The sequence below is a fragment of the Diplotaxodon limnothrissa genome, linkage group LG10 (genome assembly GCF_057381915.1).
Source record: "Diplotaxodon limnothrissa isolate DT_005_m linkage group LG10, D_limnothrissa_male_GT1.1, whole genome shotgun sequence".
NCBI lineage: Eukaryota > Metazoa > Chordata > Actinopteri > Cichliformes > Cichlidae > Diplotaxodon > Diplotaxodon limnothrissa.
The window spans coordinates 27,485,608-27,509,632 of NC_140605.1; the positions used below are offsets into that span (position 1 = coordinate 27,485,608).

At 40.4% G+C, this 24,025-nt stretch overlaps 2 protein-coding genes and 4 non-coding genes across 6 annotated transcripts; 5 read left to right on the forward strand and 1 right to left on the reverse strand.

The window, feature by feature from the left end:
* Positions 1-474: 474 nt before the first annotated feature.
* On the forward strand, positions 475-563 carry trnay-gua (transfer RNA tyrosine (anticodon GUA)). The gene is given in 2 exon segments: positions 475-511; positions 528-563. It is a non-coding gene; the product is annotated as a tRNA-Tyr (tRNA).
* Positions 564-1,347: 784 nt separating this feature from the next.
* Positions 1,348-1,436, forward strand: trnay-gua (transfer RNA tyrosine (anticodon GUA)). Its single transcript is given in 2 exon segments — positions 1,348-1,384; positions 1,401-1,436. It is a non-coding gene; the product is annotated as a tRNA-Tyr (tRNA).
* A 784-nt stretch (positions 1,437-2,220) lies between these two features.
* trnay-gua (transfer RNA tyrosine (anticodon GUA)) lies at positions 2,221-2,309 on the forward strand. Its single transcript is given in 2 exon segments — positions 2,221-2,257; positions 2,274-2,309. It is a non-coding gene; the product is annotated as a tRNA-Tyr (tRNA).
* Positions 2,310-3,093: 784 nt separating this feature from the next.
* trnay-gua (transfer RNA tyrosine (anticodon GUA)) lies at positions 3,094-3,182 on the forward strand. Its single transcript is given in 2 exon segments — positions 3,094-3,130; positions 3,147-3,182. It is a non-coding gene; the product is annotated as a tRNA-Tyr (tRNA).
* A 1,605-nt stretch (positions 3,183-4,787) lies between these two features.
* LOC146624661 (hepatic and glial cell adhesion molecule-like) lies at positions 4,788-14,893 on the reverse strand. Its single transcript, XM_085364047.1, has 7 exons — positions 14,731-14,893; positions 10,586-10,927; positions 6,961-7,242; positions 5,911-6,004; positions 5,764-5,837; positions 5,562-5,635; positions 4,788-5,064 (listed from the first exon to the last, which is right to left on the reverse strand). Exons 1-7 carry the CDS (start codon positions 14,891-14,893, stop codon positions 4,915-4,917), a joined length of 1,179 nt encoding a protein of 392 aa, XP_085220173.1. The 3' UTR covers positions 4,788-4,914.
* A 2,289-nt stretch (positions 14,894-17,182) lies between these two features.
* Positions 17,183-19,088, forward strand: LOC146624662 (serine/threonine-protein kinase pim-2-like). Its single transcript, XM_085363462.1, has 7 exons — positions 17,183-17,363; positions 17,536-17,630; positions 17,718-17,765; positions 17,877-18,095; positions 18,445-18,622; positions 18,718-18,888; positions 18,994-19,088. Exons 1-7 carry the CDS (start codon positions 17,183-17,185, stop codon positions 19,086-19,088), a joined length of 987 nt encoding a protein of 328 aa, XP_085219588.1.
* Positions 19,089-24,025: the final 4,937 nt, after the last annotated feature.

The following is a 24,025-nucleotide window of genomic DNA, read 5'->3' on the forward strand; positions in this document are numbered from 1 at the left end:
TCAAAACAGCTTCCTGTACTCCCTTTGACTTGATAAGGTGAAGGGTTCTAAGTCAGTAGCTATAGGTGCCCATGCAGTGTAACACACAGCGAACATAAGACATGTTCCAGACAGGTTAGGACAATTTTCAGAGAAAAAGTTGGGTGCAATCCCATGGTCCAACAGCGTTGGATCTACCAACAGTAAGGTAAGTGACATTCAAAAAAACACAGTCCTATGCTCTAGTATCAATTTCTCAAAATTGCTCCCTGTACTCCCCTGCGTCTGAACGCAGCCCAAGAGTTGGAAAAAGGAAGGATACTCATGTTGATGTGAAATATGTTCAGTGCCTCAGGCATGAAGGAACATGTAGAGTCAGACAGATACAGTTTTGTTATGTTCAAGTCCTTGCAACATGGAATTCTTGCAAAACACAGACTCTGTTAGGTCCCATGTATCCGATGGTCCAACAAACCAGACACTGCACATGTGATCCCTTCGATAGCTCAGTTGGTAGAGCGGAGGACTGTAGGTGTATGGGAACAGGAATCCTTAGGTCGCTGGTTCAACTCCGGCTCGGAGGAGATTTTACAATACCTTCTGTCTGTTCTGATTGAACGCAGCTAAAAACGAAAAAATTGATTGCAATGGCGTGTAATACCATTTCATAGTATAGCTGTACTCCTTTGAGTGATCAGTTGGAAAAGCAAAGACTTCTCTGTGTGTTGGAAGAAGACATGTTTCCTCCCACTTTACTCTAGTTTTCAGTCAGAAAGTAGGGCCAAGTCCTTAGGTCAAAAAAGACTGATCTACATTAAAGGTCGCTGACATTAAACTCCCACCGTCCTACAATCAAGTATACATTTGAGGGACACTGTAGGTGTATGGGAAATATCAAAACAGCTTCCTGTACTCCCTTTGACTTGATAAGGTGAAGGGTTCTAAGTCAGTAGCTATAGGTGCCCATGCAGTGTAACACACAGCGAACATAAGACATGTTCCAGACAGGTTAGGACAATTTTCAGAGAAAAAGTTGGGTGCAATCCCATGGTCCAACAGCGTTGGATCTACCAACAGTAAGGTAAGTGACATTCAAAAAAACACAGTCCTATGCTCTAGTATCAATTTCTCAAAATTGCTCCCTGTACTCCCCTGCGTCTGAACGCAGCCCAAGAGTTGGAAAAAGGAAGGATACTCATGTTGATGTGAAATATGTTCAGTGCCTCAGGCATGAAGGAACATGTAGAGTCAGACAGATACAGTTTTGTTATGTTCAAGTCCTTGCAACATGGAATTCTTGCAAAACACAGACTCTGTTAGGTCCCATGTATCCGATGGTCCAACAAACCAGACACTGCACATGTGATCCCTTCGATAGCTCAGTTGGTAGAGCGGAGGACTGTAGGTGTATGGGAACAGGAATCCTTAGGTCGCTGGTTCAACTCCGGCTCGGAGGAGATTTTACAATACCTTCTGTCTGTTCTGATTGAACGCAGCTAAAAACGAAAAAATTGATTGCAATGGCGTGTAATACCATTTCATAGTATAGCTGTACTCCTTTGAGTGATCAGTTGGAAAAGCAAAGACTTCTCTGTGTGTTGGAAGAAGACATGTTTCCTCCCACTTTACTCTAGTTTTCAGTCAGAAAGTAGGGCCAAGTCCTTAGGTCAAAAAAGACTGATCTACATTAAAGGTCGCTGACATTAAACTCCCACCGTCCTACAATCAAGTATACATTTGAGGGACACTGTAGGTGTATGGGAAATATCAAAACAGCTTCCTGTACTCCCTTTGACTTGATAAGGTGAAGGGTTCTAAGTCAGTAGCTATAGGTGCCCATGCAGTGTAACACACAGCGAACATAAGACATGTTCCAGACAGGTTAGGACAATTTTCAGAGAAAAAGTTGGGTGCAATCCCATGGTCCAACAGCGTTGGATCTACCAACAGTAAGGTAAGTGACATTCAAAAAAACACAGTCCTATGCTCTAGTATCAATTTCTCAAAATTGCTCCCTGTACTCCCCTGCGTCTGAACGCAGCCCAAGAGTTGGAAAAAGGAAGGATACTCATGTTGATGTGAAATATGTTCAGTGCCTCAGGCATGAAGGAACATGTAGAGTCAGACAGATACAGTTTTGTTATGTTCAAGTCCTTGCAACATGGAATTCTTGCAAAACACAGACTCTGTTAGGTCCCATGTATCCGATGGTCCAACAAACCAGACACTGCACATGTGACCCCTTCGATAGCTCAGTTGGTAGAGCGGAGGACTGTAGGTGTATGGGAACAGGAATCCTTAGGTCGCTGGTTCAACTCCGGCTCGGAGGAGATTTTACAATACCTTCTGTCTGTTCTGATTGAACGCAGCTAAAAACGAAAAAATTGATTGCAATGGCGTGTAATACCATTTCATAGTATAGCTGTACTCCTTTGAGTGATCAGTTGGAAAAGCAAAGACTTCTCTGTGTGTTGGAAGAAGACATGTTTCCTCCCACTTTACTCTAGTTTTCAGTCAGAAAGTAGGGCCAAGTCCTTAGGTCAAAAAAGACTGATCTACATTAAAGGTCGCTGACATTAAACTCCCACCGTCCTACAATCAAGTATACATTTGAGGGACACTGTAGGTGTATGGGAAATATCAAAACAGCTTCCTGTACTCCCTTTGACTTGATAAGGTGAAGGGTTCTAAGTCAGTAGCTATAGGTGCCCATGCAGTGTAACACACAGCGAACATAAGACATGTTCCAGACAGGTTAGGACAATTTTCAGAGAAAAAGTTGGGTGCAATCCCATGGTCCAACAGCGTTGGATCTACCAACAGTAAGGTAAGTGACATTCAAAAAAACACAGTCCTATGCTCTAGTATCAATTTCTCAAAATTGCTCCCTGTACTCCCCTGCGTCTGAACGCAGCCCAAGAGTTGGAAAAAGGAAGGATACTCATGTTGATGTGAAATATGTTCAGTGCCTCAGGCATGAAGGAACATGTAGAGTCAGACAGATACAGTTTTGTTATGTTCAAGTCCTTGCAACATGGAATTCTTGCAAAACACAGACTCTGTTAGGTCCCATGTATCCGATGGTCCAACAAACCAGACACTGCACATGTGATCCCTTCGATAGCTCAGTTGGTAGAGCGGAGGACTGTAGGTGTATGGGAACAGGAATCCTTAGGTCGCTGGTTCAACTCCGGCTCGGAGGAGATTTTACAATACCTTCTGTCTGTTCTGATTGAACGCAGCTAAAAACGAAAAAATTGATTGCAATGGCGTGTAATACCATTTCATAGTATAGCTGTACTCCTTTGAGTGATCAGTTGGAAAAGCAAAGACTTCTCTGTGTGTTGGAAGAAGACATGTTTCCTCCCACTTTACTCTAGTTTTCAGTCAGAAAGTAGGGCCAAGTCCTTAGGTCAAAAAAGACTGATCTACATTAAAGGTCGCTGACATTAAACTCCCACCGTCCTACAATCAAGTATACATTTGAGGGACACTGTAGGTGTATGGGAAATATCAAAACAGCTTCCTGTACTCCCTTTGACTTGATAAGGTGAAGGGTTCTAAGTCAGTAGCTATAGGTGCCCATGCAGTGTAACACACAGCGGACATAAGACATGTTCCAGACAGGTTAGGACAATTTTCAGAGAAAAAGTTGGGTGCAATCCCATGGTCCAACAGCGTTGGATCTACCAACAGTAAGGTAAGTGACATTCAAAAAAGCACAGTCCTATGCTCTAGTATCAATTTTTCAAATTTGCTCCCTTGTACTCCCAGTATTAAGGTAAGTGACATAAAAAAAACAAAAACAAAAAACACAGTACTATGCTCTATTATCAATTTCTGTACAATGGAGAAGTCAAAATTGTTAGCTTTACTCCCCTGGGTCTGAATGCAGCCCAAGAGTTGAAAAATAGAAGGATACTCATGTTGATATGGATAATGTTCAGTGCCTTAGGCATGAAGGAACATGGCATAAATTACACCATTTCTTTATGTATAAAGAAAGCAAAACTGTTAAAAGTACCACATTTTTCCTCCTCCTGCTCATGCTGAACATTTGAAATTTACCTCTGTAACAAGGCCTACGGTCTTCAAGACCAATTAGTATAGACTGGTAAGTAAAAATTAGACACCCATGTCCTAAAATGGGAACATGGTTATGATGAAAACTTCTTTTTGATCAGCGGTAGTGGACATCAATGACAGTTGTGTCACTGTCATCTGATGGGATCTTCCCTGTTTTCTCTGTATTATTGTAGAGGGTTTACCTTGCAATATAAAGCAGCTTGAGGCAAATGTTGTTAAAAATTAAATCTACTAATCTATCCATGATAAATGACAAGCAAACAAGGACGCTACTTGTTCAAGTCAACTGGCACAGGTCAGTCTTTCCAAAATACCACAAAGACAAATTTCTGATAATTCTACATTTTTATTAAAGTATGTATAAAATTCAAATACCATGGCCCCCTATCCTACCCCAACATGGTTTTGTCACTGTATACACATAAATTAAGCAATCTAGTAGAACTAAAATACTAATTTACATTATTTCACAAAGTAATCTGTATTTTTATGTATACAAAAAATTTGACATAACAGAGAGATAACAAGTCAGTTATATGTCTGGAATTGTCTGGAATTGACATGTAACAAACTGCAATGGTGTTGAGTAACAAACCAAATAAAAAATTTAAATCATAAAAACTGAAACATTTTGACTCTAATGTCAAACTGTCCTCATATTTCATTCCAGGCTGTGCTACTAAACTTTAAAACAACTGTTATTTAAGTTACAGTGTTTAATTCACAGCATTTTCTTCATTTTACGACACTCTCCACGATGTCTAGAGTACTTTGCATTTCGGAGCAGTAGAATATAGAGCATGTAACCTTCTGTTTGTTGTACTGTGGACTGTTTAAACCGATGACCCATCAGGTATGCTTACGGGAGATGTGAGCAGGGGAACCAGCAGTAAGAGTAATAGGATCAGTATATGTGGGGGAAGTGGTGTAGCATGGTGGGTTGTCAAGTTCAGATGGAGATCCAATACTGTTGCTGGAGGAGTCATCTGTGGAAGGATCCTGCAAAACACAGTGACATGAGCCCAACTTCACTCTCCAAAAGTAATATTTTACTTTTATTAAATTTCATTGTGGCTATTTGTGTAGATGGCTCTCAGATTACCTAATAGCGAAACTCACTGGTTTCGGTTTACTGAGCTTAGCCTGTGAGACTGATAAGGTGCTATTAAATGACCAAAAAGACTTTGATAGCTTGGTTTTGAAGTATATGCAGCTAATGAGACAGTTTATAATGAGCACCTTATAGCTGGTCTGTCTGTCCATGCAGCTATTAAACTGGCTAGCCTTGAGTTTTATAAACATTCCTTAGTACTTTTTTTGCCAGAACATAATGTTGCATGTATTCCTTGTAGTGACTTGTGGGTTTTATGCCTAAAGATTATGCAATAGAAGACAAAATTTGTTAGATGATAGTTTCAGATTGCTTCAGATTTGTTGTGGTGTTATTCACGACTCACAGAATGTAACAAAATAAGACCGTTAATGAAAAGTGTTACCTTTTGCTGGAGGATATAAAGTGAAGTTACTGCATTTATCCCATTGTGCTGTGGCATTTTTGGAAGCACACAATCTGTGATGAAGTAAAATAAATAAATAAATAAATAAATAAATAAATTAGTATTCAAATTTATTATTATTTGAATACAAATTCACACTTCGTTTTCACATTTCATAACTGTCGTCACAGCTATACTTTACCTGTGTGATTGATTGGTGTTTGGTGAGAGCGGTTATAAAACCTGGAGAGGTGCTTTCTAGGGGGCTGTCTTGGTCTGTGTAGACAAAATATTTGATCAGTTTTGTGATACTTGGCATTGAATTCAATTATTTAATAGCCAGTCTTACTTTTTAGAAGGTGTCCAGCAGGCACATATAGTCACCAAGGTGATCAAAAGAAAGATGCCTCCAGTAGAAAGGATGATATAAAGGGAACTTCTTTCTGTTTAGAATGTACAAGATTACAATTAATGAACAACACAGGCACTGACAAAACAAAATGTGCAACTAGAGCGAATGGTATAACACACAGTATTCCTTCTCTTTATGCCCATGTGACACACATATACCTTCTGGGTCTGCTTTTCACTATTTTTGTACTGTTTGTACCAGCCTTTCACATCACTATCACATTATCATTGATGAGCAATGTATATGTTGTCAACCCTGCTTAAACTTGATCTTTTAACAACAGTCAACTGTGGCCAACTGTGGTTCATGTAGTGTTTTTTTATATTACTTTCCCGCTCCTCCAGAGATCTGAGTCATGAGATGTTACTTACTTACTGAGCTGTGTCTTTGACGACCTGCTCCATGCCTCATGTGTCTGCTGTGAATGGCAGATACGCAATGCATTATGCAGGTCTTTCAAAGACACCTTTCTTTGGCTTTCAAAAACCTCAGACTTTTCCTCCATCCCTACCAGAAGGCAGACATTTGTAATTTCTGAGAGAAATCTGTCAAAAGATTTAGGGAAAATTTAGTAATGTAGAAAAGCATCCTCTCTGATCAACTGAAGGAACTATTTTCTTTACTTTATGTAGACCTGCTGTGTTCTTACAGCTGCATAGTTATATAAGTTATGTCACCCTCAGGACAGCCTGAACCAGTCTTTCAAATGAGCTATTAAACTGTTAACGGAACAAAAACTAAACACCTGAAATTATACTACTGAATTTAATATTTTAGGCAGTGCACTGCAATACTTAGTAGTCAAAATCACCACCTTTATTAAATTGTGCAATTATTTACAGGCCTTGAGATGAAACTTGTTTTGAACTGAGGCTATAAAAATAAAACTGAATTCAACTGAAATCTGCTGCCCATGTCTCTGTGTCTACCATGATGTTTTTAACCCTTGTTGACATTGCAATAACTAACTAAGGCAGTGTTACTTACTGTATACAGTCAGTCTAATTGGCAGACTTGTCATATTTCCCACCGGATTCTCCACTGTGCAGCTGTAGACATCATCATCTGCCATCAACACCCGCTTGATGGTCAAAAGCTTCTGATCAGGAGAAAACACGAACCTTGTCTCATTGGTCAGGAGTTTTCCACCTTTGAACCACCTGTATGTAGTCCTGGTTCCATTGTCATGAGAGCAGTTGAGGACAACATTTTCGCTAAGCTCCAGTAATGATGAAGACTCCATGTTGATATAAGGCCTGGATATAGATTCTGGATACAAGAGACAGTAGATACAATAGTTCTGGATATGTTAGCAGATAAAAACAATAAACATGCTTCTGTCCTTTTTTGAAGTCGTTTCTTTCTTGTAGTCTTTACACATGCAAGAAACACTGAAGGAACTTTTGAAATAAATTATGCCAAGAATATTAGTTTTTTTTTTTCTACAGGGTGGGCCATTTATATGGATACACCGTAATAAAATGGGAATGGTTGGTGATATTAAAGTCCTGTTTGTGGCACATTAGTATATGAGAGGGGGCAAACTCCTCAAGATGGGTGGTGACCAGGGGGGCCATTTAGAAGTCGGCCATCTTGGATACAACTTTTGTTTTTTTCAATAGGAAGAGGGCCATGTGACACATCAAACTTATTGGTAATGTCACAAGAAAAACAATGGTGTGCTTGGTTTCAAGAAGTCAGTCTATTACTTATAATTTCTCAGGGAATAACTTCTATCATAACATCAGACAATATATTAATCTTCTCCTTTTGCATGGTCCCTTTAGGGGTCGCCACAGCTTCACACTATCCCTTGCTATCCACTAAAGGCACAAATCTTCTTTGTGGTCTAAAGTTGCCTCCTGCCTGGTAACTTTAATATCCTTTGTGTAATATATCCACTATCCCTCATTTTGCACATGTTCAAACCACCTCAGCCTTGCCTCTTCAAGGTTGTCTGCAAACTGTTCAACCTGAGCTGATGTGAATGTCTCTGCTGGCCACACCTATACTCACTATTATATATTTGTTTTATATACACAGATAAAAGGTTTGGTGTGCATTCATTTAGTTTGGTTGACCTCTCCATTCCTGTTATCTTCACCTTTTACTGTGAGATAAATTAAGTCTTTTATCAGTTTATATAAGTGTTTTCCAAAACCTGACTAGAACTATCCATCCCATCCATCCATCTTCATCCGCTTTATCCGGGGCCGGGTCGCAGGGGCAGCAGCCTAAGCAGAGAAGCCCAGACCTCCCTCTCCCCAGCCACCTCCTCCAGCTTATCCGGGGGAACACCAAGGCATTCCCAGGCCGGCCAAGAGATCTAATCTCTCCAGCGTGTCCTGGGTCTTCCCCGGGGCCTCCTCCCGGTGGGACATGCCCGGAACACCAACCCCAGGAGGTGCCCAGGAGGCATCCTTGTCAGCCCGAACCACCTCAGCTGGCTCCTTTCGATGTGGAGCAGCAGCTGCTCTACTCTGAGCCCCTCCCGGATGGCCAAACTTCTCACCCTATCTCTAAGGGAGAGGCCAGCCACCGTTCGGAGGAAGCTCATTTCCGCCGCTTGTATTCGCGATCTTGTTCTTTCGGTCACTACCCACAGCTCGTGGCCATAGGTGAGGGTAGGGACGTAGATCGACCGGTAAATTGAGAGCTTCGCTTTTACACTCAGCTCCCTCTTCACCACGACGGACCGGTGCAGCATCCGCATCACTGCAGCCGCCGCACCAATCCGGCTGTCGATCTCCGGCTCCCTTCTCCCATCACTCGCGAACAAAACCCCGAGATACTTGAACTCCTCCACTTGGGGCAGGAACTCATCCCCGAAAAGGGTGGGCACTCCACCCTTTTCCGGCTGAGAACCATGGCCTCAGATTTGGAGGTGCTAATCCTCATTCCCGCTGCTTCACACTCGGCTGCAAACCATTCCAGTGCGAGCTGGAGGCCCTCACCCGATGAAGCCAACAGAACCACATCATCTGCGAAAAGCAGAGATGAGATTCTGAGGCCACCAAAGTGAAAGCCCTCCGCCACTTGGCTGCGCCTAGAAATCCTGTCCATAGAAATTATGAACAGAATCTGTGACAAAGGGCAGCCCTGGCGGAGCCCATCACCCACCGGGAACGAGTCCGACTTATTGCCGGCAATGCGAACCTAGCTCTTGCAACAGTTGTATAGGGATCGAATGGCCCGTAGCAATGGGCCAGACACCCCATACTCCCGCAGCACCTCCCACAGGACACCCCGAGGAATACGGTCGAATGCCTTCTCCAAGTCCACAAAACACATGTAGACTGGTTGGGCAAACTCCCATGCACCCTCAAGTATCCTTGAGAGGATAAAGCGCTGGTCCGTGTTCCGCGACCAGGACGAAAACCGCATTGTTCCTCCTGTATCCGAGGTTCGACTAGCGGACGAACTCTCCTTTCCAGCACCCTGGCATAGACTTTCCCAGGGAGGCTGAGGAGCGTGATCCCCCTGTAGTTGAAACACACCCTCCGGTCCCCCTTCTTAAAGATGGGGACCACCACCCCGGTCTGCCAGTCCAGGGGTACTGCCCCTGATCTCCATGCAACATTGTAGAGGCGTGTCAACCAGGACAGCCCTACAACGTCCAGAGCCTTCAGTAACTCGGGGCGGACCTCATCAACACCAGGGGCTCTGCCACCAAGAAGTTGTTTAACTGCCTCAGTGACCTCGCCTCTGGAACTATTTATTTATTTTGTTTATGCCAGTGGTTTGCATTCCATTTAAATTCAACAAGCAAAACAGCACTTGCTGCTCATGCCAGCTCAAACTATTGTGGAAAAAGTTTGAGCTGGCATGAGCATTTGCATGCTCATCTCAAATAATATCGATGAAAAAGTCTCAACAAAATGTCTCAACAGAGCCTAAAAAGTAAAGGAAAAATAAAGTTAAAGTTAATTATTGTTCCATAAATTTATGCTAATAAAAATTAGATGATTTACATCTGTGTGCCTGTCTGCTAACAGCCGACATATCAGTACAGCCAAATAATTCATGGAATGACTTCATGAGATTCCCAGCATTCTTTCAGCCACCTACAACTTGAACAGTAGCCCAATCAGGCAAAGAGAAAAACATGTGAATGTGTAAGGACTTTAAAACTGTCTGGAAAGAAAGCTGATTACAAAGCATGAACAGTGCAGTACAGTTTAATAAAATCTTTTGCATTGTGGGATAAAATGTTTGCAGAAGCGCCTGAGTGTTTGAGTACGTCTGAAACACACAATGATTCAGAAACCTGAACTCAGAGCAAGACTAATGGTGTGCAATATGAACAAAGAGCCACAAAGACTCATAGGCAGCATAGCAGAAGGAAAGAAAGATAAATATGAGTGTTAAATTATAGTTCAGCAGGTTTAGCTCCAAATTTTCATGCTGAACAGTTCACTAATGGCTTTTTTACAGTCTAGGTAAGTGTTTTGAATCATCATGGTTTAAACTTATAGTTCAGACAATAAACACATCTCTCTATATATATTAAAACTGATAGTATTGCATTCTGCAACAGCAGACAAGGGTTAATAAAATGTGCTTTTACACCTGAAAACATTACAGAATTGTACAAATGGACATGTCCTCCTACCATCCACAGTGAGTGTGATGCTGCCCTCTCCTGGAAAGGTATCATCTGTGATGGAGATCTCTACGTCATATGTTCCATCATCAGCAAATCTGAGGTTGTGGAGAAGCAGAGTCCCATTCCCAAATACCAGGATACGATCCCGGTACTCGGGCCTCAGCGTCCCAATGATGTCCGTTCCAATCGACTGGACAACCGTGACAGATTTTTCCCTTTTAAGTAGCCACTTGATAACTGGCAGGTCTAAGCTGAAACTATCATAGCGGACTGACAGAAGGGCCTCCCCTCCTAATTTACCTCTAATGAGAGTATTTGGGATAGTCATATTCACTGCCAACACTCCACCTGCACAGAAACAAAGAAGAAAGGTCCATGAGAAGTTTCTTTTCCATTTTAAACAAATTCTAGTATCAGTTAACTTTTACAGAGTTTTAAGATGACTGGCTTTTTGGGGAGCCAGATTTTGGGGAACAATGTTTTTCCATCAAATATTCCTAATGCACTTTACAACAACTACACTGGCATGAAAAATAGCATCATGCAGCTCTACACCAATAACTGTAGAAAACAGTCATTGCTCTACACCAACACTCTCCACCATTAATTAGAGGCGCCTACACCCAGATGATCAGAACTCAATCAGCAACTCTGAAAAAAGGTAAAACTTTTTCATCTTGAAAAATCTTTTTTTATAATAATATATTTTTTCTACTAAGTATACTTAATAAACTGGTAACTGAATACAGAAATGTTGTGTAGGCTACTTTAAAATCATCCCACTCCACTATTTCATAGCCAATCTCAACAGTGAATACTTTAAATTCTCTAAACACTTCAAAGACTGCAAGAGTTTCTTGTTAGTTTTAGGTCATCTTCTTAAGAGAACAAATTTTGAATGATTAGGTTTATCTGGGCAGCATTATCAGCAGTTTAAGTTAGTTGAACAACAACTAATCATGTAAAACATCACAAAACAGATTATGTGACTGCGCTTGTTGCCACACCTCTGTAACTGGTCCTGTAGTTTCCTCTGTTGCAACTGCAAGCAGCGCAACCTGTAAATGGGCTCCTCCCAAATAAAGACTGGAGGTTGCATAACTGGTATGATATTCTAGTCAAAACTAGATGTGAGAATCTTTCTAATGTTTGATGCTTTTCAAATATTTCAGTGAAGGTTTTTGCTTCAACATGTAATTTTTAGACTTCTTTCTTTATGCTATTCTTTTGTCTGCTTACTTCCCTTGGCTGCCCTTCTTTAGCTTGGTGGTTGAGATACTGTTGCCTCCTAACTTTTCCCAGTGAGTTATTTATATGACCCTGAATTCATATCTACAGCAATGTAAGGTTGACCTTACAACATAAAATACTACAAGACTGTTTTGTGATTTGGTTGTATAAGATTAAAATTCTATTTAAAGTTTAAGATTTTTTGTGGCTACTTTACATTTGTACCATAAAAAGAAAAAAAATTGTTTTTAGTGTTTTTGTACTTAAAATGTCTTTTTAAAATAGTTGAAGTTATTTTTCTGCTGCCGTGAGTTTCCTGAATTTTACTGATTAAAATAAAGATAATGAAGCTTTAAGTTGAAAATCTTAGAAATATGGTACCAGATTCTTGCTCTGGATGGCATTACCTTGTCCCCCAGTAACACTGTGAGGAACCTTCATAATTCATTTGACCATAATATGTCCTTCAATGCACATATTAAACAAATATGTAGGACTGCTTTCTTCCATTTGAGCAACATCTCTAAAATTAGAAACATCCTGTCTCAGAGTGACGCTGAAAAACTAGTTCATGCATTACTTCTAGGCTGGACTGTTGCAATTCTTTATTATCAGGATTTCCTAAAAACTCCCTGAAAAGCCTTCAGTTAATCTAAAATGCTGCAGCAAGAGCACTGACAGGGACTGGAAAGAGAGAGCATATTTCTCCTGTATTGGCTTCCCTTCAATGGCTTCCTGTTAAATCCAGAATTGAATTCAAAATCCTGCTCCTCACATACAAGGTCTTAAATAATCAGGCCCCATCTTATCTTAATGACCTTGTAGTACCATATCACCCCATTAGAGCACTTCGCTCTCACACTGCAGGCTTACTTGTTGTTCCTAGAGTATTTAAAAGTAGAATGAGAGGCAGAGCCTTCAGTTTTCAGGCCCCTCTTCTATGGAAGTAGCTTCCAGTTTAGATTCGGGAGACAGACAGTATCTCTACTTTCAAGATTAGGCTTAAAACGTTCCTTTTTGGTAAAGCATATAGTTAGGGCTGGATCAAGTGACCCTGAATCCTCCCTTAGTTATGCTGCAGGTGTAGGCTGCTGGGGGATTCCCATGATGCATTGAGTTTTTCCTCTTCAGTCACCTTTTTCACTCACTATGTGTTATTAGACCTCTCTGCTGATATTAATCTCTGGCTCTGTCTTCCACAGCATGTCTTTTATCCTGTCTTCCTTCTCTCACCCCAACCGGTCGTAGCAGATGGCCGCCCCTCCCTGAGCCTGGTTCTGCCAGAGGTTTCTTCCTGTTAAAAGGGAGTTTTTCCTTCCCACTGTCGTCAAAGTGCTTGCTAATAGGGGTCATATGATTGTTGGGTTTTTCTCTGTATGTATTATTGTAGGGTCTACTTCACACTATAAAGCGCCTTGAGGCAACTGTTGTGATTTGGCGCTATATAAATAAATTAGGGTCAATTCAATGTTAACTAAAAAAAAAAAAATGATACTCTTGAGATAAGAAATGTTCTGAAGCAAATGCACGAACCTAGAAAAAGTAAGTAGAAAATTAACACACAAGAATAGCGAGGCTATGCATAATCTTAAAATATAAGTTTATATTATATCTATGAATCAGACTGAGTTATCTTAACTTTTTACACTCTATGCTGAAAAATGTAAATTCTGCAAACTATAAATATGTAATATTCATATAACCAGCAGTATTTAAAGAGGAAGTGCTGCAACTGGACAGTCCTGAAAGCCTAGTGACTTTTTTTTTAAGACATAAAAACCCTTAATACACCTTCCAGCTTGACAAAGTTGATAATGAATGTATTGTTTACAATTGGAAAGCTTCAATGATTTAAAAGTAACTACACACCCATCCGTTTTTGAATATTATACCTATCTGAATAGAATAAGGGCCCAACTAATCTACTGCCAATGAAGAATTTGTGCACAATTAAATAATTTATATAAATATATTATAATTTATCAGTATTTTAACTTTGGGAAGTGATACAGTGGTTAGATGAAGACCAAATACTTTATCATTGTGGGAAAGCGGGCACTGCACCCCGTCACTGTTGTATACTGGAAGCCTTTGCATGACAGATCTATATTACCATGGTGATGGCTTTTAGACTTTGGGATGGGCCAGCATGAACCAACAAAAGTGAGGATTGTTTGTTGAAATTTCCTTCTTGGCAGTTCATGAAAAGAGCAATGGGAGCAATCCAGACACCACGCTAGCTCTGCAGAAACAGAGCAGCTCAGTAACTCTGTTGCTAACCACAACAATGGCAGGACAGTGATGACACCCAGCCACAGCTGAAAACAGCTGAAAACACTGGCTCTAGTCTGTGAGCCCTTATTAATTAGAAGAATGGGCACAAAACACCCCCAGAACCTCATGTAATTAAATTTAAATATATATTCTCTGAAGCCGTACTTTTTGTAATACCATTGAAACTTTAAAATAGGCAAAATGTTGCAAAAATGATCAGAAACTAGTGATCATACCGTATTTCTCAATACTATATCTAATTAGATCAAAGTATGCAACCGTATCTGGAGCTGTTGTTGCCATTTCCATCCACGTCACAGCTGGCAATTATAAAAACTCCACCTGCCCCTATAATTCAGTTATTCTGAAAATGTTTGTTAATTTGCAAAATCTACTAGAAGCATCTGTTCATTTAATGACTTGGTGATGCAATAACATGAAAAATGACATTTAAAAAGAAGCAAATTTCAGTTTTCTAAAGATTTGCAAATTTCAGCAGTACATGTAGACAAATGTACTGCTACACATTGTTTTATGCACAAATCCTAATAATCCAGTACATTAAGAATATATAGACTTGTACTAGGCAAGTATTTGCTCATCTGGAGAATAAGTTTGAAGCACCCATATAAAAGAAGGTAACATACCTGAATTGCAGAAACCAAAACACACAAGCAAAAAAATCTGGTAAATTATTTTGTTTTTCAATGGAGCACCCTTCTCTTCCTTCATCTTGGGTCTCAAGCTTTGTTTTCCTCCCAGACGAGCAGCATGATTTGTGCTTCTGGGTTGGACGGAGGACACAGTCATTCATTCAGGCTCTGCTGGAACTGAGTACATGTTGTTCACAAAAGCCACTGTAGAAAGAGGACAAAAGCGTGTGTGTGTGTCTATAGATGGGTCTACATTTTTATTGGGAAAAACTAAATTTCATATCAACAATGCTTCACTGTGGTGAGATTTCAGTGTTCATAAATTAACAAAATACAAACATTGAGATTAGGCATCCTGGACCAAACATTTATCACTGACAAAGCACCCAATGTGTAGCCTAGACAATTTTATCCATTGTAATCTGCTTCCATCTAAACTTTTAAAGACAATGCACATATAATCTACAATCATACTAACATACACTATTTTTAGACAGAAAGATACCAGTGGTTTAAAAGAGAAGTAAATAAATAAACAGAGGTGCTTTCTATTTTATGAGAAAATGCTGCATTGTGTAAAACCCTGAAACTCCTTTTCCAGTCATAGTCACATTAGTCATGTGTTACAACCTGTGTGGGGGCCAGGACATGGCCACAAGAAGGCAACCACTTCTTGACCATGTCAACCACTGAGAAAACCCATAGTTGCGTTTATTACTCAAAAATAAATAAATAAAAATTAAAAATCCTGAACAAATAAACTGGTTTTTCGGTTCAGTTCAGTGCAGCACCATCTGCTGGCTTGAGTGTTTAAGTTTTAGATAAAGGGTGACCCAGTGTCCATGTGTTTGTGTATGATTGATATTCCTTGGTTTTGTATCAGTTGGTTGTTGTGTTTATGTTACTGTTCCGTCCCTATTGGACTGTGTTTTGGGGTTAAAAGAATATTTAGTTTAGGTTCTCTGAGTGGTTTATGTTAGGTTGTTTAGTTCCTTGCTGTTAGTGATCTATTTTTTTTTTTTTTTTTTTTTTTTTTAAACCTCCCTAAGTGTCTACTCAGGTGTTGTGTTTTGTGAGTCTTGTCTCTGTTTCATTCCTCCAGTCCCAAGTGTTAAGCTTACATGTCTTGAGTTCAGCCTGTGTGTTTCCTGTCTTACTTTGATAATCCCTGTCCTTTGTCAGCATGTTCTGCTTTGCTTCCTTGATCTCGTTATGTGTAATTAGTTGTTTCTGTTTCTCACTCCCTTGTTACCACCTGTGTATTTAAGCCCTTTTCCCCCCTCTGCTTGTTGCTGGTCCACCTGTGTATAATTCTTTGAGTCATCGTGTTCTAGCTGCAGGTTTGTTTAGCTAGCTTTCCCAATTTAGGTTTTTCTAAGTTTCTGTCCTTGCCATTTCCACTTCTGTTTGAATTGTCACCATTTGAAAATAAAAGTTAACTCGCAGTAAAGCCAGTGCCAGCACTTGGATCCTTCTCTTGTAACTCCACACATCTGTTGCTGAAGCTGTGACAAAGGGTGGGTAATTGTATGATCATTAGTTTCATTGCTTTGTGTTTTCTTTCATTATCTTGTATTCTCTTTTTTTCCCCCCCTCATTGTGCTTTAACAGTTGCAATATAGCATACTGATTACATTGGTGGGCCCAAGGAGAAATCTTTTTACTTTTGCAGTGGCTTAAACCACTTAGAGTCACAATGTCATTATCTTTGATCAGTTTAAGTTCACCTATTCACACCTTTGTGTTCTAATCATCTGTATAATGGCCATCTACATCAATTATTCATGTGTACGTTAAGCCTCCAACTGATTGTTTAAAAACATGGAACTCAAAGCTGAGTCTTACACTCAAGAGAGTTTTAAAAAGTCATTAAAATGAAGATAATACTTGAATATTACATTGTGATAAATGGAAAATCTTTAATATATTGTTTAAGAAGCTTGGAAAGAAAAGCGTCTGGACTTTAAGTTGCTCAAAGATGTTTCACCTCTCATCCAAGACTTTTGCAGTGGCTTAAACCACTTAAAGTCACTCGTTAATATTGTAATCTATTTGGAATAAAATGATGTAATACATAGTGGAAACTAAAATCAACCATTGGAATTTAAAAATTACCAATAGATAATTAAAAACAGTTATCACTACATAGAGCCTGAAGACATTACAATAGTCAGTCAGGCAACCTAAAAAGACATTAAAAGAAACCAACCTGAAACTTTTAAATTCAATCATCATGATCAAAAGGCATTGCATAAAAGCCTCACCCTGCTCCAATTCCCTGAAAAGGATTACGGTAAATGTGAACAGAGCCCTGTAATCACTCATGCTAATGAGCCACCTGACTAATCAGGTAGGCTGAGTAGTCGCTAGCAATGCAGACAATGGCTACAGGTCACTATAAATTCAGGGTCATCTGTAGTCTGCCTTTCTTTCAACAAACAGCACAATGGCACCACAGAACACATCAGTCAAGCTCTGCAAGGCAACCAAAAGGAAGGCCAGTTCTGAACAGGCCTTCAGCAAAAGGACAAGGCTGTCAGAGTCTGTGACAAGCAGGGGAGTTGGCGAGGGGCCTTTGGACTACAAGGAGAATGATCCAACTTCATCCTCGGTGAACACTGGCAGAGGTATGCTTGAAATTCTGAATCCCTCAAACCACATTGTGTGCTTAATTTAACACTCATTAAATACTTAATCTTAGATATTCCCTTGTGTTAGAGTTCAGGTAACACTGGTACCATATTACCATAGTCCTTTCTCACACGTTATGAAACCAAATTGGTTCTTGTGTCTGTTCAGCTGAATTTGAAGCCAGATACATCCAGGAGCATCAACTTGGTGAAGGAGGGTTTGGATCAGTGTTTGCTGGCTATCGTAAAGCAGACAATTTACCGGTAAGGATCGTTACATGTTTTTCCATGAACAGAATGCAAACTATATCATCCTGAAGCGCTAACCAAAATCCTGTTTGTTTCTTGTAGGTGGCCATAAAACACATTCCAAAAAACAAGATTTTTTGGGAAAACAAGGCAAGTGAGCAACACCAGTTACTACTCTGATCCATCACTGAAATAACTGATGTTTATTTATGAGTTTGAGTTTCTGTAATGCTCCAATCTTTTGATTTGGTGGTGATGCAGGCTGAGGATGGGAAGTGTCTTTCAGTGGAGGTGGCCATTATGTTGAAACTCCAGGATGGAAAAACTGGACAGCTGCTGAACTCGACATCTGTGTCCTTGCTGGATTGGTACAATCTACAGGAGGAGCAAATTCTGGTGCTTGAGCAACCAATCCCTGCACAGGACCTCCTTCAGTTCATTGAAGTCAATGGAGGTTGTGTAAAGGAGGGCGTGGCCAAGGTAAGATGATTGGGGGTCTTTATAAGTGTGTATTAAACATTTCTATTGCTGATACTAAATTGCCTGTAACCTTTCACCATTTCTACATTTGAAGGCCTCAGACAAAATTTACCTATAATTCAGCTATGCTGAGGAGGAGAATTAAATTTATTCACCTCCTGAGCACCTAAACAAAGTGTGGAATTGGCAACATGTCCTGCAGTTTTCATTTTGGTCATGTAAATGCCATCTTTATACAAGTAATTACAGTAATAGGACTGCCTTGTGGGGATGGCAGTATGGCACTTTGAACTAGCAATGCATAGAAAACCCCCAATTCTCACACAGCATGTTTATTTGCCTCTTTCAGATCATACTGAAACAGCTGGTCGCTGGAGCATTGGCGTTTGAGGACAAGAACATCTTTCACCGTGATATTAAGGTGGAAAATGTTCTAATAGAGACTGGCTCAGATGTTCCACGTGTTTGGCTGATTGACTTTGGCCTTAGCTGTTTTGTGCAGGAAGACTCTTTCAAAGTGTTCTATGGTACGTTGTCCTGCTTCAGCCTACCTATTTGTTTACCAGTTTACCCATTTGCTTTAATCCTTTTCTTAATGAGGTCTCATTCCTGTATTTTGCAGGCACAGTTGCTCATGCTCCTCCTGAGTGGTACAGCTGTTGCAGCTACAGTGCTGGTCCTACAACAGTGTGGCAGCTGGGAGTGCTACTTTATGAAAGCCTCCACAGAAAACAGTTTGAGACCCAAGAGTTTATCAGGCACAAACTAAAGATCAGCAACAGGCTCTCAAAAAGTAAGAAACACACTCTTGCATGATGAACTGTCAGCACAGGTCTGGTGTAGTTCACCTTCTTAAATCACTGTAGATCTCACCACATTTCCTTTGGTTGCTCCTCAGATTGCCGTCATTTCTTGAGAACTTGTCTAAATAAAGTTCCTGAGCAACGTCCCACTCTGAAGCAACTCTATCAGCACCCGTGGCTCTCAAACTGAAATGGTAACGCACACACACGATAATATTGAACAGAGTTATTAATTTTTGTCTTTCTGTTAAGGTGACGTGTAATATAAGCTAGACAGTCTCTTATGTTCTTTCCCCACATTTCTGTGACCATCAGGTAAAATGGGTACATTCCATTCACCTGCAGCACTGGTTCTGCTACAGTGTGCAGAGGACTGAATACAATCACCAGATGGAGTACAGCGAGCAGAGAAGGCCCAGAGTCTGGAGAAAAGGTTTGGGCTAATAGATTGCACCAGTTCATGTTTTTGATTTCTCCAGTGCCTTCAACACAATCCAGCCCACAGTGCTAAGGGGGAAGCTGCAGGGAGTGCGAGTGGACCATCTGTTGTCCACATGGATTGTTAACTACCTTACTAGTAGACCCCAGTATGTGGGACTGCGTGTCTGAGGTGGTAGTCTGTTACACAGGGGTCCCACAAGGAACAGTACTTGCCCCTTTTCTCTTCACTGCGGACTTCGGTTATAACACAGACACTTGCCATCTCCAGAGGTTCTCAGACGACACCGCCATTGTGGGTCGGGTGTCAAAGGGAAACTAACTGGAATACAGGGAGTCATTAATGATGTTCTCAGCTGGTGTGAACAGAACCATCTTTGCATTAAGCCAGCAAGACAAATCATAGCCTAACCTAAAGACAAAAATAAGAAATCATCCGACTTAGTCGTGTAAACTTAAGCAGATCTCTATTGATACCTCCACCCCAATTAGACTCTGCTTTCTGATGTGAAGATGGAGTTTGTTTGCCTTCCACAGGTTTCATACTGGCCTATTTGTCTTAATTGCTTGTGTAAGGAGAAACTACTAAGGGAAAAAAAAAAAAACAACCCATATCTGTGCTTTTTACACCTATGTTCCACATGTCTTGCTGATTGACATCGCCCGAGCAGTTTTGTGCAGCTTCCATAGCATGATGCATTAACTGGTATTTTACCAATTTCCCTCTCTGTTGCCCTTATGGGTAGAGCCATTGTGGAACTGAGTGCAGCAGGTACTTTGATAGAAGAGATTCTAGTTCCAAATTACTTTATATTCTTGGAGAGATACAATTGACCAATTTGTCAGATTTTAGGTCAAGTCATTTGTAACAGTTTAAAGTCTCAACTTTGACACACCACCATCACTTACGGCTATGACTGGACACAAGCACTCCTGATACAACTGTGGTCAAATCAGATTTAGAATTTATCAGAGTGCCATCTGTTGTCAGAAAGTGACATTGCAGGTAACTGTCAGTATGGGACATTTAAGGTAAAGTAAAGGGACAAACCAATTTTGCTCATTATACAGGATGTCCTGCTAAAACCGAAGAGTTGACAACCTTCGAAACAGCCCAGCATGCCTCTCTTGCACCACCATTTCAGCATGAATAAACTGTCCAGATTTCTAGAAATGAGAGCTGCTCCATCCAAAGTAGGATGCCATCTCTCCTAACAAGACTAGGTTCCCCAATCTATAAAGGCCATGTCTTTTTAGACACCACTCAGACTGCAATATGAGAACATTCAACTAAATATGTCACTCCTGGTCTAATTTGGGAGGGGACCCCCCCCCCCAAAAAAAAAAAACAAAAAAAAAAACCCACACCACTAGAGAGTCCAACATCGTTTGGCAATGTCACACTTAGATTCAATATTAAATTTGATGAACTCCAAATGACATAACCAGGTGTCATTACTGCTGCTATATGCAGTGTCTGCAATGCAGACAATGGCTACAGGTCACTATAAATTCAGGGCCATCTGTAGTCTGCCTTTATTTCAACAAACAAAATGGCACTGCAGGCTCTGCAAGGCAACCAAAAGGAAGGCCAGTTCTGAACAGGCCTTCAGCAAAAGGACAAGGCTGTCAGAGTCTGTGACAAGCAGGGGAGTTGGCGAGGGGCCTTTGGACTACAAGGAGAATGATCCAACTTCATCCTCGGTGAACACTGGCAGAGGTATGCTTGAAATTCTGAATCCCTCAAACCACATTGTGTGCTTAATTTAACACTCATTAAATACTTAATCTTAGATATTCCCTTGTGTTAGAGTTCAGGTAACACTGGTACCATATTACCATAGTCCTTTCTCACACGTTATGAAACCAAATTGGTTCTTGATTGTGTCCGTTCAGCTGAATTTGAAGCCAGATACATCCAGGAGCATCAACTTGGTGAAGGAGGGTTTGGATCAGTGTTTGCTGGCTATCATAAAGCAGACAATTTACCGGTAAGGATCGTTACATGTTTTTCATGAACAGAATGCAAACTATATCATTCTGAAGCGCTAACCAAAATCCTGTTTGTTTCTTGTAGGTGGCCATAAAACACATTCCAAAAAAAAAAAAACAAGATTTTCCTGGGAAAACAAGGCAAGTCAGCAACACCAGTTACTACTACTCTGATTCATCACTGAAGTTTATGAGTTTGAGTAAAGCTCATCCTGTCTTGATTTGGTGGTGATACAGGCTGAGGATGGAAAGTGTCTTTCAGTGGAGGTGGCCATTATGTTGGAAACTATCAGAAAAAAATAAAATTGCAAAAACAAAACCCCCCAAAACAGTTTTATATATCACCCTGGGTCACTTATGTGAAAAGGGAAAGACCATCTTTGAATCGAGGAGGGTGCCTAAGGGTACATCTGTCAACATCTTACAATGCTGTGGTTGCAACCATTTTAACTCTCATGCTACTCATGGCCACTGATCAATGGTATTTGATCAATGTCATGACAGTTTGCATGTTAATGATCAAGGAGTTGACCTCTCAGCCCATTGTTCATTTAGTGGGCTAGTTGTGCAAATGTACTGTTTATAAGGTTGGGGAAGCCTTCAGTCAGCTGAGACTAAAGGAGTCACTTATATGAGTGAAGAAACATTTCTCTCACTGAGAACACCCGTCCAGATGAACAGAATCAACCTTTTGAGAGTCATAAGTGAACAAGTGGACTTGTATTGAATGCAAGCCTTTCCCTTCACCTATCCCTGCCAGCTGAGCTAGAGGCTGTTGTTTGACTTCCATAGGTTTCACACATTTTCAAACTTAACAAAAATAAATACTAATATCACCTTAGTGGGCAAGTCTTTGGATCAGTGTTTTGATTTGCATGCATGCTTATAATTTGATTCTTTAGTTTATAAAAAAAAAAAAAATTGTAGGGATTATTAAAATATTCTAAAATAAGCAGTATCTCCATGTTTAATTCTGCAATAGTGTCAATTTGCATGTAATAACAATGGCCAATATATCAACCAATTTATGAAATTTCTACCTTGCAAGCATGTTTTGCTAGTTTTGTTTTAAATAGGAGCATTAAGATTTTGATGAATTTGTTTATCAGGGTAACACAAAAAAAACAAACAAAAAAAACAAAACAAACAAAAACCCCCACAAAGGATAAGCAAGCATGATGGCAAAAAACTGAGCACTAATGATCCACATTAACCTGATGAAATTTGATATCAAACCTGTGTTCTGCATTCTCTTGAACACTGAGAATAGAACATCCAACCAGCAATAATGGCACCTATCAAGGAACAGGACCATGGCACAATAATTTAAAAAAAATAAATAGTATTTTTATATTTAATATCATTAATTTAGTTCAGTCTGTTACTGTTTGTTGTGATATTTTGATACCATGGTAGCATTTACAGGATATTGTTTTATAGTGATATTATACAGGAAAACTGTTACTCAATAAGGCCCATTTACTAGTTTTTTCCTCTTTCTCTGTGACCCAAGAATTAATGTGTAAGAATCACAGGCTGGTACCTCAAGCCAGTACCTCAAGGTCGAAAATACCACAGAGATCACTTCCTTACTCCCTTCTTTATCTCTTAGATACCAGACTGTTCTTTTCATGACCACATTCTGCGTGACTGTTGTAAAAAAAGACAAGCCTCCTCGAATACTGTGGTCCACAGAAATGACTGCCTCTTTCAATACATTAAAGGGAGTGCTGACCTCCGCCACTCAAAGGTGCTGCCTGTGGTTGTTCAGGGGATGCCGGCCTGCCTGAGGGCAGTAGCAGCTTGCTCTATCATGATAAGGGACTGCGAGAAGCTCACACTCTCACATGACACTATTCTACACACCAATCACCAGGTCACGACCATTCTAGCAAACATAACTACACAGCATATGACCGCACAACGTCGCTCAGGTTATGAAGCTACACGGACCTCCACAGCAAATCTCACTATAAAGGCGAGCAGCACACCCAATTCGCCAGCACATTTATTGATCCGTATGCTGTGTTCCTCTGACCGACAGGATGGCTCAGACGGGCTTGACGTTCATGACTGCATGACGCGTATACAGGAATCCACAGCACCACGTCCAGATTTAGAGCAAACACCTATCCCAGACTCAGCCACGGTTTATGTGGACGGGTCCTGTTCAAGGCCGAATGACAACTCATTTCTTTGTGGCTATTCAGTGGTGACATTGCCTGACATCATACTAGAGGCTCACTCATTACCATTTCACTCAGCACAAAAAGCAGAGCTCATGGCTTTAATATCTCTTAGAAAAGGGTTTGTTAAAGGCCAGGTGGTTTGTTTCAGAATTCACTAATGAAAGAACTCTGTATTCTATGTCTAGGAGTGTATTTCGCTGGGATAATCATAAATTGTAGCTGAACTGATAAACTATACAAAGGATACTTCTTTGCTCAGAGGGCAGGAAGACTCTTCCTTATTTGGTTTGTACCAGTTTGAACTGAGAATCTGCTGACACACGAACCTTTTCCCCCTATATAAACTGTTGTATGATGAATAAACCTTTGAGTTGGTTTGGGAAGGCAACCTGAAGCAGTCTGTGTTTCCTTGTTCTCCCAAGCTACTCCCGACGTCGTAACTAACCTGCTGAACAGCATACCTGAGTGTTACTTTGAATAATTTTGAATCTTATAGGGTAAAGACAAA